Here is a 13,225-nt window from a genome sequence, read left to right on the forward strand (position 1 = left end):
AGTGTGTTTACTCTGGGCAGTGAAGAGTCTTTCACCTGTGTAGGGCCCTTGGGTCCATCAATGTAATATGTCCCAGTCCATCCATAACGTTAGGATTTAGGCTTGTGTTAGACAGTGTGTTATTAATAGATCAGCAGTGGTAAGAGGACTTTTGAAGCATTTGTCCATTTGTACATGTTTCATTCCAGACTAGAAGTGTGTGCAGAAAGGAGGCCCTCTAGTGGTGAAAATGGCCATCTACCAAAACCACAAGCGTCTCTGTCCTGCTACTTAGTAGACATGAAGCTCAACCAGAACCCTAACTGGCCTTAACCCTAGCTTTAAGTCTACCTCCCGGTTCAGCCGTGGTTGAATTTAATCTGCCACTGTGTCTTATTGACTCAGCCTTAGGCCTATATATCCCTTTGTCAAGGCATATGAACAAAGAGGGTACAGAGCAAACAATGCAATTATCACAACACATAGGTTGTGATATGGCTATTTCCTCCTGGCTTGGCTTCCTCAGTGATTTTACCCACGCACCACTACTGGATACCCTAGCCTCAACCCTTTCCTTGACCTCAACCTATGGTCATAGCCTTAACCTAATGCTGGGCACAGAAAATCATCATGTAAAACATGAACTTACCTGGTTTTTCCATTAGGAGGCATGCTTTCCCTAGAGATAGTGGGAGACCACAAAAATACACCAAGCTGAACACCTTCAATCACAAGGTGGCAGCCAATGGATCTCCACACACAAAAACACAATACACACATGACATGAATACAATTAGTTTATTTCCTATCATCTTAAACACATAGTTTGTACATTGCTTGCACTTGAAGGTACAAAACAACGTGGAATAGACGTTGAATTGACGTCTGTGCCCAGTGGGCTGAATAGTGGAGGTCATGAATATGCATAATCACAGATGAGGAAGTAGATGACAGGGAATTTGAATGTAGAGATGTTGGAGGTTTCAATCTCAGCAGGGTAATGGCTACTATTCATGTACAGGTAAATAATAATCTCACACAGACAACAAACATCCTGTTGGAGTAGTATTTCCCTTTTTTATAACATAGACTTAATATCAGTACAGCATATGGCATACCCTAATTTCTCTATCTTCCACAATACTGCATTTTCACGTATAGTACGAGTTCACCAACAGATAGCTAGCAGGAACAGTATATAGTGCATGAATACATCCGTAGAAAAGGTACACGCATACAATAAGTAATAAACACCCATTACACTACTTCACCGCACTGCAAATCCCAGATAAAGCGCACACACACACACACACACACACACACACACACACACACACACACACACACACACACACACACACACACTTAGTGTGATGCTTGCAGTGCCATACAATACAACACCAACATCAGACCAGTCACTCAACTGCAGGTATACGGTACTAGAAGGACTATGTACAGAAATAAATTCCTAAAATATTGCACTTGTTGGCCCATTGCATCACACAGCCAAAGCTATGAAGATGCACTTAATTCTATATCTATAACATAGATAACATACACCCTTAGATATATAAATATAGATAATTCAATGTCTTCATGCTACTCTTCTTTTTTGAACCTTCCATTTTCTATGCAAAGACACGATGTAAAACAAACTACAGACAGTTTTCTTTGTTGGCACAATTAGTTATCAAATGTTTTATGTCCTTATTCCCCTATTATATGGTAGATTATCTTCACTGGGAGGTACAGGACTGTCACGACATCCTATATGTAAAGGACAATTTGCTTCAGCCAAGGATGGAGACAATAACAACGTGGTTCAAGGATGTGGAAAAGGTGCACTTTCTTAGGTATATGAAATTTGGACACCATTCTCCCTAAAAATACTGTTTCGGAGGATATTGATGTTTATCCAGTCAGACAGACTCTATCATGGCTTCAGTATCCACCTGTCATAACATATCATATCTTGGCTGTGGTCATTTTTTATTTTCTTTCTCTTCGGGAAGTGGATATGAGGGAAGGGTCGGTTTGTAGTTTGGGTAAAGATAACTGTAATGGTCTGCGTAGAACAACATAACTTCGGTTATTGGTTATTTGACAGCACACTTGTCAAATTTCTTAATAAGACTAGAAAAAGAGGATCTATTCAGTTTTGCAGAAATGTGGACACACTCATCAGATGGTATATCAGGACTACTAATACAAATGCACGTGTACAGTATACAGTACTCACAGACACAATGTAGGATATTTATCAAGTATGAAATCAATGTGGCAGGTGACCATAAAGGAGAAGAGGCCATGTTGGAAATACTAAAAGGCCACATTTGTTTTTTAATCCCAAGGTAGATGATTGAAATCTATCACACTGCCACACTCAATTCACTTTTCCTAAAACACACACACACACACACACACACACACACACACACACACACACACACACACACACACACTGCAAACAGAAATCAGCTACCATCTACCAGTTTGTCTACAGTACACGGAATAGCTTTTGGCTTCGGCAGAAGACAATATGCAACACAAACATAATAAATGCATAAATAGATGGCTAAATAAATGAATGCACTGATTATAACTTTATCCCCTGCAAGTTTTAGGATGGACAATAAAAACAGTGACAAAGCTCTGGGTTCTCCTAATAGAATTTGAATCGATTACAAGTCTTTGAAGCCAGTTGGAAGGCTACTGTGCAGTGCATGGACAACACGTTGAATTCTAACAGCCTTTACAAGCATCATTTTTAATGTTGTAAGGTAAGCTAAAGAGGATAATGGATGTTTGTAGTGTCATATCATTAGCCATCCTGTAAGGCCGACACAGACATACTCATCAGACATATTCAGACCCTCTGTGTTTCTAGGTAAAGGTGTAAAGATCTGTACCTCAACACAGCTATAGAGGGACAGATTGCGTGCCTGGTCACAGATCAGTGCTCTTGCCAACTCCATGTTTGACAATTCCATAAGGAGTTGTCAAGAGAACAGAAACAGTCTGCAGCCCTGGCTGATGTACGATGATAAAAGTGGTCAGATGACACATCAGAATACTACAAGACAGGGGTGCACAACTCCAGTCCGCAATCCTGCTGAGTTTCCTTCCATCCTGGCACTTAACTGATGCACTACTGTCACTGATTGGCCAGAGAGTGCACCTACAGTATTTATACAAGTCAATCTCTGATTAAAAGGCAAGGAGGAAAATCGGCCTTTGCTGCAGCCATCCAGGACCTTAGTTGTGCACCCCTACTTTAAGACTACCGTTGAGTCACAAATGGCACCCTTTTTCCTATAAAGTACACAACCTTTGACCAGAGCCCTATGGGCCCTCGTCAAAAGTAGTGCATTATGTACGGAAAAGGGTGCCATTTAGGATGCAACCTATATCTAAGGGACTGGGTATCTTCGAAACACAGGAAGCGGGAGGAGCCACTAACAGTTACAAGCGGACTGCTGGAGCGGCGGGGCGCTGTCTGTCAGTTTGGCGCTAGGTGTTCCCGTGGTAACGGCAGGATCAGTGTCCAGGCTCTCGGACATCCTGTCACAGATGATGTCAACGAGGCGTTCAAAGGTCTGCTTGACATTGATGTTGTCCTTGGCACTCGTTTCAAAGAACTCAAAACCTGCGGAGGGATAGCGAGGGAGAAGAGAGAAATAGTATATGAACATCGTAGATGTTGTTGACAAGAAGTTAATTGTCTACATTCAGAAATCTCTTGACAATGACTAAGTGAAAATGAAAGCCTGTCAAATACTGTACGTTATGTATACAATAAGTCAATGAACTTACAAAAGCCCAGTATGAGCTAACGCATTATAATGCTTCGTATCTGACTGTTGACCATTCGATGTGTTCATTATTTTATCTCTGCCACTATAAAGTGTCCCTGATCAATCAAATGATAGCAGCTCACCGAGTTGTTCTGCCAGCTGTCTCCCGCTGTCTGCAGCCACCACCCTCTCCTCCTCCATGTCACACTTGTTCCCAGCCAGCACCACCTGGGCGTTGTCCCAAGAATAGGTCTTAATCTGGGTCGACCTGCACACACACGCACACATACATACACAGAGAAGAAAACAGAGCACTGCATCTATCTACTAGAAGCTATAGGCGACAAGCTGATACAGTAAACAACATTTCTCCTCCATCAAACCCAGGTTTACTACAGAACGGCACTGACAGACACCGTCCGCTTGCTTCTAGCTCCTAGCTAGATTTGTTTTGTGTTCTGTCCATACTGTCTATACACACCATTTATTTATATGTACAGTGCATTCAGATATTATTCAGACCCCTTCACTTTTTCCACATTTTGTTACATTACAGCCTTATTCTAATATGGATTAAATAGTTTTTTTCCTTCATCAATCTACACACAATACCCCATAATGACATCACAATGCCCCATAATGACATCACAATACCCCATAATGACATCACAATGCCCCATAATGACATCACAATGCCCCATAATGACAAAGCAAAAACAGTTTTTAATACATTTTTGCAAATTTGAGTATTTCCTTTTACGTAAATATCACATTTAAATAAGTATTCAGACCCTTTACTCAGTACTTTGTTGAAGCACCTTTGGCAGTGATTACAGCCTTGAGTCTTCTTGTGTATGACGCTACAAGCTTGGCACACCTGTATTTGGGGAGTTTCTCCCATCCTCTCAAGCTCTGTCAGGTTGGATGGGGAGTGCCGCTGCACAGCTATTTTCAGGTCTCTCCAGCGATGTTAGATTGGGTTCAAGTCCAGGCTCTGGCTAGGCCACTTAAGGACATTCAAAGACTTGTCCCAAAGCCACTCCTACGTTGTCTTGGCTGTGTGCTTAGGGTTGTTGTCCTGTCCTCTTTGCCACAGTCTGAGGTCCTGAGCGCTCTGGAGCAGGTTTTCATCAAGGATCTCTCTGTACTTTGTTTCGTTCATCTTTCCCTCGATCCTGACTCGTCTCTCTTGGTTTCATCAGACCAGATAATCTTGTTTCTCATGGTCAGAGAGTCTTTAGGTGCCTTTTAGAAAACTCCAAGAGGGCTGTCATGTGCCTTTTACTGACGAGTGGCTTCTGTCTAGCCACTCTACCATTAATGCCTGATTGGTGGAGTGCTGCAGAGATTGTTGTCTGTAATGTTATCCCATCTCCACAGAGGAACTCTAGAGCTCTGTCAGAGTGACCATCGGGTTCTTGGTAACCTCCCTGACCAATGCCTTTCTCCCTGACCAATGCCCCTTTCTAGAGCTGCCTGGTGGGCAGCTCTAGAAAGAGTCTTGGTGGTTCCAAACTTCTTCCATTTAAGAATGATGGAGGCCACTGTGTTCTTGGGGACCTTCAATGCTGCAGAGTTTTTTTGGTACCCTTCCCCAGATCTGTGCCTCAACACAATCCTGTCTCGGAGCTCTACGGACAATTCCTTCGACCTTATGGCTTGGCTTTTGCTCTGACATGCACTGTCAACTGTGGGACCTTATATAGACAGGTGTGTGCCTTTCCAAATCATGTCCAATCAATTGAATTTACCACTGGTGGACTCCAATCAAGTTGTAGAAATATCTCAAGGGTGATCAATGGGAAAAGGATGCACCTGAGCTCAATTTCAAGTCTCATAGCAAAGCATCTGAATACTTATGTAAATAAAGTATTTCAGTTTTTTTTGTTATACATTGGCAAAAATGTCTCGAAACCTGTGGAAAAAGGGAAGGGGTCTGAATACTTTACGAATGCACTGTGTAATTATATTCCAGACTCTGCCGTTGCTCGTTCTAATGTTTCTTAATTTAGTTGATTGTTTTTAACTTTTTGTATTATGTATTTAGTGTTATTGTATTTCTAAGTATTACTGCACTGTTGGAGTGTACAGTGAGGTCAGACTGGTGATATGAGTTCAGATGTAGGTCAATTCACATCTGACTATTGGTATTATTCACAGTCCCATCCTGGTCAAAAACAGCTGCTCTGAAATATGCTTTTTGTGCTGAATGTTTATAATCTATCTCTAGTCTAGCCTATATTTAATGGTGAAATGATTACCGATATCTATGTTTATCTCTCACAATTATTCGTTTTGTGTTTCAATGGCCAATAACCAAGAGAGGAGAGAAGCAGCAGTGTCTAGTGCCCAGCGTGACTCTGTCACTGTCAGGAGACAACTGCGTCACACACAGGAAATGGGTGTGAGTTAGGACAGGAGCTCATTCACACACATCCTGGCAGGGATGGAAAACATGCATCTTTACCCTCAACCTTCTAACCAGGACGAATAATGGAATAAAAGCCTACCATAAGAAGTCTGTTCAGGTCCTTAATTCAGAATAATAAATGTACATATGTTTCATGCTTTGTAACATCCCACGACCCTTACGTGGATGATGCAAAAAAAAAAAATATATATATACAGTATATCACAAAAGTGAGTACACCCCTCACATTTTTGTAAATATTTGAGTATATCTTTTTTGAAGAAATGACACTTTGCTACAATGTAAAGTAGTGAGTGTACAGCTTGTATAACAGTGTACATTTGCTGTCCCTTCAAATTAACTCAACACACTTCCTTCCATGCAATATTGCTCAAATAAAAAGCAAACCTGGTTTCAAAATAGAAATAAAGCAACACCTCACGGCACAACGCCTCTCTCCTATTTGACCTAGATAGTTTGAGTGTAGGCATTGATGCGTAAGATACCTGTGCCTTTAAAAAAAAACAATGTATGTCGTTCTGTCCTTGAGCTGTTGTTGTCTATTCATGTTCTGTATTATGTCAAGTTTCATGTTCTGTGTGGACCCCAGGAAGAGCAGCTGCTGATATTACAACAGCTAATGGGGATCCTAATCAAATACCAAATATATAGTCTCATAAGTAATTATAGCTAATGATATTTAAAACATCATAGATGGTTTCATTACCACTTATCAGTTATTATGGATGCTTATAGTCAGTTATAACACGTTATAAAGGATGCTATAAAGCATTATATGTATGTACTTCATAGAAAGTGTTAACTAATCAAGTATTTTTGTGCTCTGTCACTGCTATGGCTTTAGTGAACAAGCTCACTGATTTGAACAGCTCCAAGATAATAACAGTCATTAGCTGACTGGTATCAAGACTTCAGAATAGAGCAGTTTATGACTCTACAGTAGCTGCTGTTCAATTTGATTGCATTGCAATGTCTCATACAGAGAGCCTGTTAAATAAATGTGTTTTCTTCCTTTCTTAGCAGTTAGTCATCCGACAGTACATCAGCGCGTTGCCGTAGTGATCGCGAGCGCCCCTTTCCTCTCTGTGCTCCCATAATCCTGTTGGGCTGTGAGGGTGAGATAAGGCTATAGCAGTGAGCTGTAATCATGCTACAGAGAGGGAGGGGTCACACTGTCTGGCCACAACACCTGGATCTACACAACCAAAGGGGACAGAGATGATTAACCCGTCTACTTTCTACAAAGATGCCCTACTCAACATACCAACACTAGGGTTGATGTGACACGCTCATTCTGTACACAAAAGAGGACATGGTAGTCAAAATCACTTTCTCTCTACACAATTGAGAAAACATTTTTATTTTTGTTTCACCGTGAGACATTTAATCGTTTTGTCAAGTGCATCCATCAAAACATTATTTTTCTTAAACTATTCTGGTAGAGTTTATCCCAGAAACCTGGTAATTGTGACTGATGAAATAGACTTCTTGTTCTTATTTCTAGGAATAAATCATGTTGAATCCAGGATACAGGAAAGATACAGAACAAGGTTCCAGTAGTGTAGGTATTCAGTATTCGGATGGAAATAGATTTTGTGGCTCACAAAGACAGTGATTCGTGACTTTGCCTGGCCTACCCAGGGACCCCCCCCCCCCCCCCCCCCCCCCACACACACACACAGATGGGCCAGTGGCTCTCTGAGAACAAGCGCTCTAATCAATACGCTTAGATAAGGAGATACTGACAGAGATGAAGGTCAGCTATCTGGGTCTGTTTCTTCACAGGGAGAACTCCTCTACTCATCCTGTCTCAATACAACCCAACAACACACTGTTGTCCATAAAGATATGTAGTCTTTCTGAGAATCTTGTGTTAAGATATATAGTATGTAAACAATACTTAAAACAAAACATGTCATCTGAAGTTGCTTCCTTCCCTCCTGTATTTCATGACACAGGATATACTGACAGAATTGCAGTCCTTCCAACGTGCTGATGACAGCTGTTAATGCTGACACGTACTGGTTTTCAATGATATAATCAACTGTGCTGTTTAACACAAATGTTCCTCCTAGAGAGGATGAAAATGTGTTGTACCCCAGTAGAACTCACCAGTCCTGCACACAATGGAAGGACTCCTCGTTGGTGATGTCATACATAAGGATGAAGCCCATGGCTCCCCGGTAGTATGCAGTGGTGATTGTCCGGTACCGCTCCTGTCCCGCTGTGTCCTGGAGAGAGATACAGAACATTGTTGTTGCTGGTCACAAACACACACACACAAACACACGCACACACACACACACACACACACACACAGTCACTCACAGTAAGTCACACAGAAAATCTCCAATCCATGTGTGTATTTATTCTGGACTGGTTTGGCTAGCTGTGATGATCATGTATCCTGCATCGCCGGCTGGTTTGGCTAGCTGTGATGATCACGTATCCTGCATCGCCGGCTGGTTTGGCTAGCTGTGATGATCATGTATCCTGCATCGCCGGCTGGTTTGGCTAGCTGTGATGATCATGTATCCTGCATCGTCGGCTGGTTTGGCTAGCTGTGATGATCATGTATCCTGCATCGCCGGCTGGTTTGGCTAGCTGTGATGATCATGTATCCTGCATCGCCGGCTGGTTTGGCTAGCTGTGATGATCACGTCTCCTGCATCGCCGGCTGGTTTGGCTAGCTGTGATGATCACGTATCCTGCATCGCCGGCTGGTTTGGCTAGCTGTGATGATCACGTCTCCTGCATCGCCGGCTGGTTTGGCTAGCTGTGATGATCACGTATCCTGCATCGCCGGCTGGTTTGGCTAGCTGTGATGATCATGTATCCTGCATCGCCGGCTGGTTTGGCTAGCTGTGATGATCATGTATCCTGCATCGCCGGCTGGTTTGGCTAGCTGTGATGATCATGTATCCTGCATCGCCGGCTGGTTTGGCTAGCTGTGATGATCATGTATCCTGCATCGCCGGCTGGTTTGGCTAGCTGCGATGATCATGTATCCTGCATCGCCGGCTGGTTTGGCTAGCTGTGATTATCATGACGGTCATTATCTATTCACAAATTCTAGAGGTCCAAGTCTCCCCAGTAAATGAATAATGCACTATGATAAATAAATCAAATAATCCAAATCCCTCTCCATGCCTGCAGGGCCCATCCCAAACAGAGCAATTGATACAAGCACAACAGGGTGTCTGGTGATGTCTCCACACCCCATGGGAAGCAGACCATTGATCCCATATACCGTAGCTAACCATTGAAATAGAGAGACATTTCAAACGCCATGCTGATTAGTCACTGTGGTGGCTGAGACCTACTAGCCATATTATACTGATTATGTCATGTCTATGGGTTTTTACAATAAACCTCTTGTATAGGGGCACTCAGCAGTGTGCTATTTCCACAGCGACGCCAAACAGTGCTGGGTTACATTAGCTACAGAGAGAGGCCTGCTCTGCTCTCTCTGTGAATATGGCTATAATTGTGTCTGTGTGGTAGCCAACGGACATCTCTGACCTTCAAAAGCACACACAGCTCAGAGGCTGTCTACCTCAATCTCCCTCATACAGCAGCTGGGCTGAGCAATGGAAACCCACAAATATACACAGTAAAGCATGGACGTACGTGCACCTGCATGCAGATGTTCAGGTGTGTGTGTCTATACATTAGTGCGAACAATGAACTGTAGAATGTTTTTGTACAATACAATTCAGTAGGCCATAGCATTACCTACTTCTACATAATGTTTCTTAAGTACATTTCTTTATCGTTTTTTTTTTAAATTATTATGAAAATGGTTCTCTTTTTTTTTGCAGACTGTGACATTGCTTTACATTAAACATTCATCTTCTAGAGAATGCTTTGACTGTTGACTTTCCTCTTGGCTGAATACTGAAGACATACTGTATGCATCCACACATTTCACTACCCTATCGATTCAGGGCCAAGTGCTTGCCAATGACTCATTTCATCTTGGGGCTATTTGAGTGGGCAGCTTTGCTTGTTCTTAGCTAAAAGACACAGCGAGACAGAAAAATCCTGCTGAGTCCAATGAACAGGAGCTCCATTTGAAACGAATTGACTGAGTTTTATTTCATCATCGCCATGGCACCACAGAGCAGCTTACACTGTGAATAAGCCCAACAAATGGACAGAATCTTTAGTACAGTCCGTGAAGAGTGACAATAGGCCATCTTATTTGAATCTTACTGGTAAATTTGAATCTTACTGGTACTGTGGCTCGTCGGGAATAGTATAGTACCCAAACAGCCCAATTAGACAACCTAGAGCTATTCAATTGAATGCTCTCTCTGGCAATCCTGCGTCTGTTAGAACCCGCTTGTTTTTGCTTAACTGACAAAAACCCACTACCCTTATTACTCACTAATTAAACTGTTTACATTCAACCCTCAGCTGATTAACTGCTACAGTCCTGTCTGGGACCAATGAATTGGTGGAACAGACAGTAAATATGACAGCGAACAGCATTGCCTCTCCCGGAAAGAGAGAGAGCGGGTGTTTGGAGGAAGCATGCTTTGAATTGTCACCTTAGCAATCTCAGAGGTGCTCAGAAACAAACTCCTTCAACTCCAAATCTCCTAATAAAAAAAAGCTGTAGGCGAGGTCAGACACACACAGGAGGAGAACACAGTCTGAGAGGAGTGTTGTTCAGTGATCCATACACATCCATCTGCCTCTATTCTCTACACTGCCCTGCCTCGCGTTCCATCACGGTAGGCCTTGCTCCTACATCTTAGCAGCACAATCCAACTCAAATGTTTCATGTCAAATGCCACATTTAATGTTATTGTGACTGGATCCTAGTCTGCATGTTGGCTTTTAGAAATCTATAACAACGTAGAAAGGCAGTATCATTACAAGCTTTAAGGGACTGGGGTTGAAAGTGATTTATAAGCCCCAATCCCTTAAAGCTTGAAACGATACTGCCTTCTACATTGTTATAGACTTCTAACAGCCAACGTGCAGACTAACCTGTGACAGGTTGTGACTAGATGCACACTTGTAGTTAAACTTAACAAACATACTTTTGGGGGGATATATAAGGCAAATACTGCAATTGAATGAATAGCTCATATTTGTGCACACTGTAGTTGAATAGCTTCACTTACAGTACACTAGACATTATCTATCACAATAGTGAGTACCCCGGACTCTAGAGACAGACCTACCCAGATCTGCAGTTTGATCCTCTTGTCGTTCTTGTAGACGGTCTTGACTTTGAAGTCAATGCCCACGGTGCTGACGAAGGCTGAGGTGAAGGCGTCGTCAGCGTAGCGGAACAAGAAGGAGGTTTTACCCACGCTGCTGTTGCCAATGATCAGCAGCTTGAACATGTAGTCAAAGTTCTGGTCCCCGCCCTCCTTCCCTTGAGTGGTCCCCTGAGTGGCAGCCATCTGGAAAGACCAGGAGTCACAGTGCCAAAGGTTATGACAAACATGAAATCAACTCATTGGCATTAGAAATGTCACTCTAAGGTTTAGATATGTTGCATGGAAGGCGGATGTCACAGACGTGTAAAAGAAGAATATATTATTCAAATGATCACACGCAAACACACCAGCCTCTGAGATTGGTGTTAAAAGCATACAGACTGTGTCTGATGGCAGATGGCTGTGTTGGATAAACAAAAAGAGCACTACACACCCTAGGGTTGGTGAAGAGTCCACCTGTGTTCTACATCTTCACATATGTGTGCCTGCCAATGAACATTAGTCAGATCCTTCCCAAGCAATCTATACCATACCCAGCAGGGTGTGGAAGGTGTATGATCAATTAGGCTTGGATTTATCAATGGTTATGCCAATCCATTCAACAATCCAACAATTATTGACAAAAAAACAAATGTGGAATGTTTCATCTTTCTTGCGAAATTCGTCTGCATTTGTCAGCATTCTATATAAATAGAACTGGGCTACAGCAGACATCTTTGTTCCTAGTAGCCTAAATGTTTTCACTGTGCATCAGCAATTTGCCATGTCAAGCATGTGCCTGTTCTGTTAAACGGAGAAGGATTATTTCGGTTTTACATCAAGCAAGCCTAAACTGCACTATTAACAACCCCGTACTGTCTATGTACAATGTTTCACAAACAAAATGTCCTATTACCGATAACAATCATCTAGAAATACATGGGCACTGCATTTTAGGTGTTTTATGTGCTAATTCCATTTAGAAATGTTATGAGAACGACGAAAATACACTATTCCATTTTGCTACACAAATGTAGGCTAGTTCTCGTAAATTGGATAAAACCTTGCAGAATTTTGGAACATCGGAAATACAGCTTAGAATCAAGTTCTTTGCGGAATTCTATAACAGTCTAGCAAAAAATGACATGATGCAGAAAAAATATTTTAAATCATAGCAAACCAACCTGCGTCGAAGGCTTCGTGTCAGTCAGTGGCTTTTTCTGTTTTTATATAAATGTTTTACTGTAGAAGACGGTTCGGTTTGATGCTCGACAATTTCAGCACCTGGGAGCTGTCCCTGTGTTCCGAAGCTGAACTGTCCGGCCCAAACGCGCGCCAGTGTTCGTTCGTTGTAGAGCGTAGTAAGCGCATTCGACGTCAAAGTTCACAATATGGAGCTTGTAGTCTTTATAATTCCAAAAGGGTGACTGCATTATTCAGCATGCAACACAGTCACTTTGACAACATTCATTTTGACAACTCCAGACTATAATATTTTTCAAAAATTGATATTTTTGTGAACATTTTCATTCATCTAATAATGTATTTTGACAGTTATACAATTTCCTCCGTGGCATTACCAAAAAATATGCTTGCTCTTAGAAAAGACAATATAACATTTCAGAAATGTAAAGCACAATTACAATGTGCATTTAGCCTAAATGAATTTGTTCAATGTAGCCTAAAGATGATGTGTGTTGAGTCATTCTGAAGTCATCGGGTTTCATCTAGGTACCATATGACTATGGGAACTGCAATACTTGGAGGGGGGATATGAGAAAATGTGGGAAATATTTTGCTATTGT

The 13,225-nt window shown here is 42.0% G+C and overlaps 1 protein-coding gene across 1 annotated transcript; it reads right to left on the reverse strand.

Annotated features, from left to right (window-relative positions):
- Nucleotides 1–763: 763 nt before the first annotated feature.
- Nucleotides 764–12,849, reverse strand: LOC110526888 (ras-related protein Rab-3C). The gene is made up of 5 exons (XM_036979929.2): nucleotides 12,605–12,849; nucleotides 11,400–11,624; nucleotides 8,317–8,435; nucleotides 3,917–4,041; nucleotides 764–3,625 (listed from the first exon to the last, which is right to left on the reverse strand). Exons 2-5 carry the CDS (start codon nucleotides 11,622–11,624, stop codon nucleotides 3,435–3,437), a joined length of 660 nt encoding a protein of 219 aa, XP_036835824.1. The 5' UTR covers nucleotides 12,605–12,849; the 3' UTR covers nucleotides 764–3,434.
- Nucleotides 12,850–13,225: the final 376 nt, after the last annotated feature.

Source organism: Oncorhynchus mykiss, chromosome 6 (genome assembly GCF_057628025.1).
Source record: "Oncorhynchus mykiss isolate SJ-2025 chromosome 6, ASM5762802v1, whole genome shotgun sequence".
Lineage (NCBI taxonomy): Eukaryota > Metazoa > Chordata > Actinopteri > Salmoniformes > Salmonidae > Oncorhynchus > Oncorhynchus mykiss.

Bases quoted from the DNA above. Each gene is read 5' to 3' on its own strand.
- LOC110526888 (XM_036979929.2), bottom strand. From the start codon at position 11,624: ATGGCTGCCACTCAGGGGACCACTCAAGGGAAGGAGGGCGGGGACCAG. The intron at 8,436-11,399 runs GTAGGTCTGTCT...ATCTCTCTCCAG, and splicing joins GGATCAAACTGCAGATCTGG to GACACAGCGGGACAGGAGCG. The intron at 3,626-3,916 runs GTGAGCTGCTAT...ATCCCTCCGCAG, and splicing joins ACAGCTGGCAGAACAACTCG to GTTTTGAGTTCTTTGAAACG.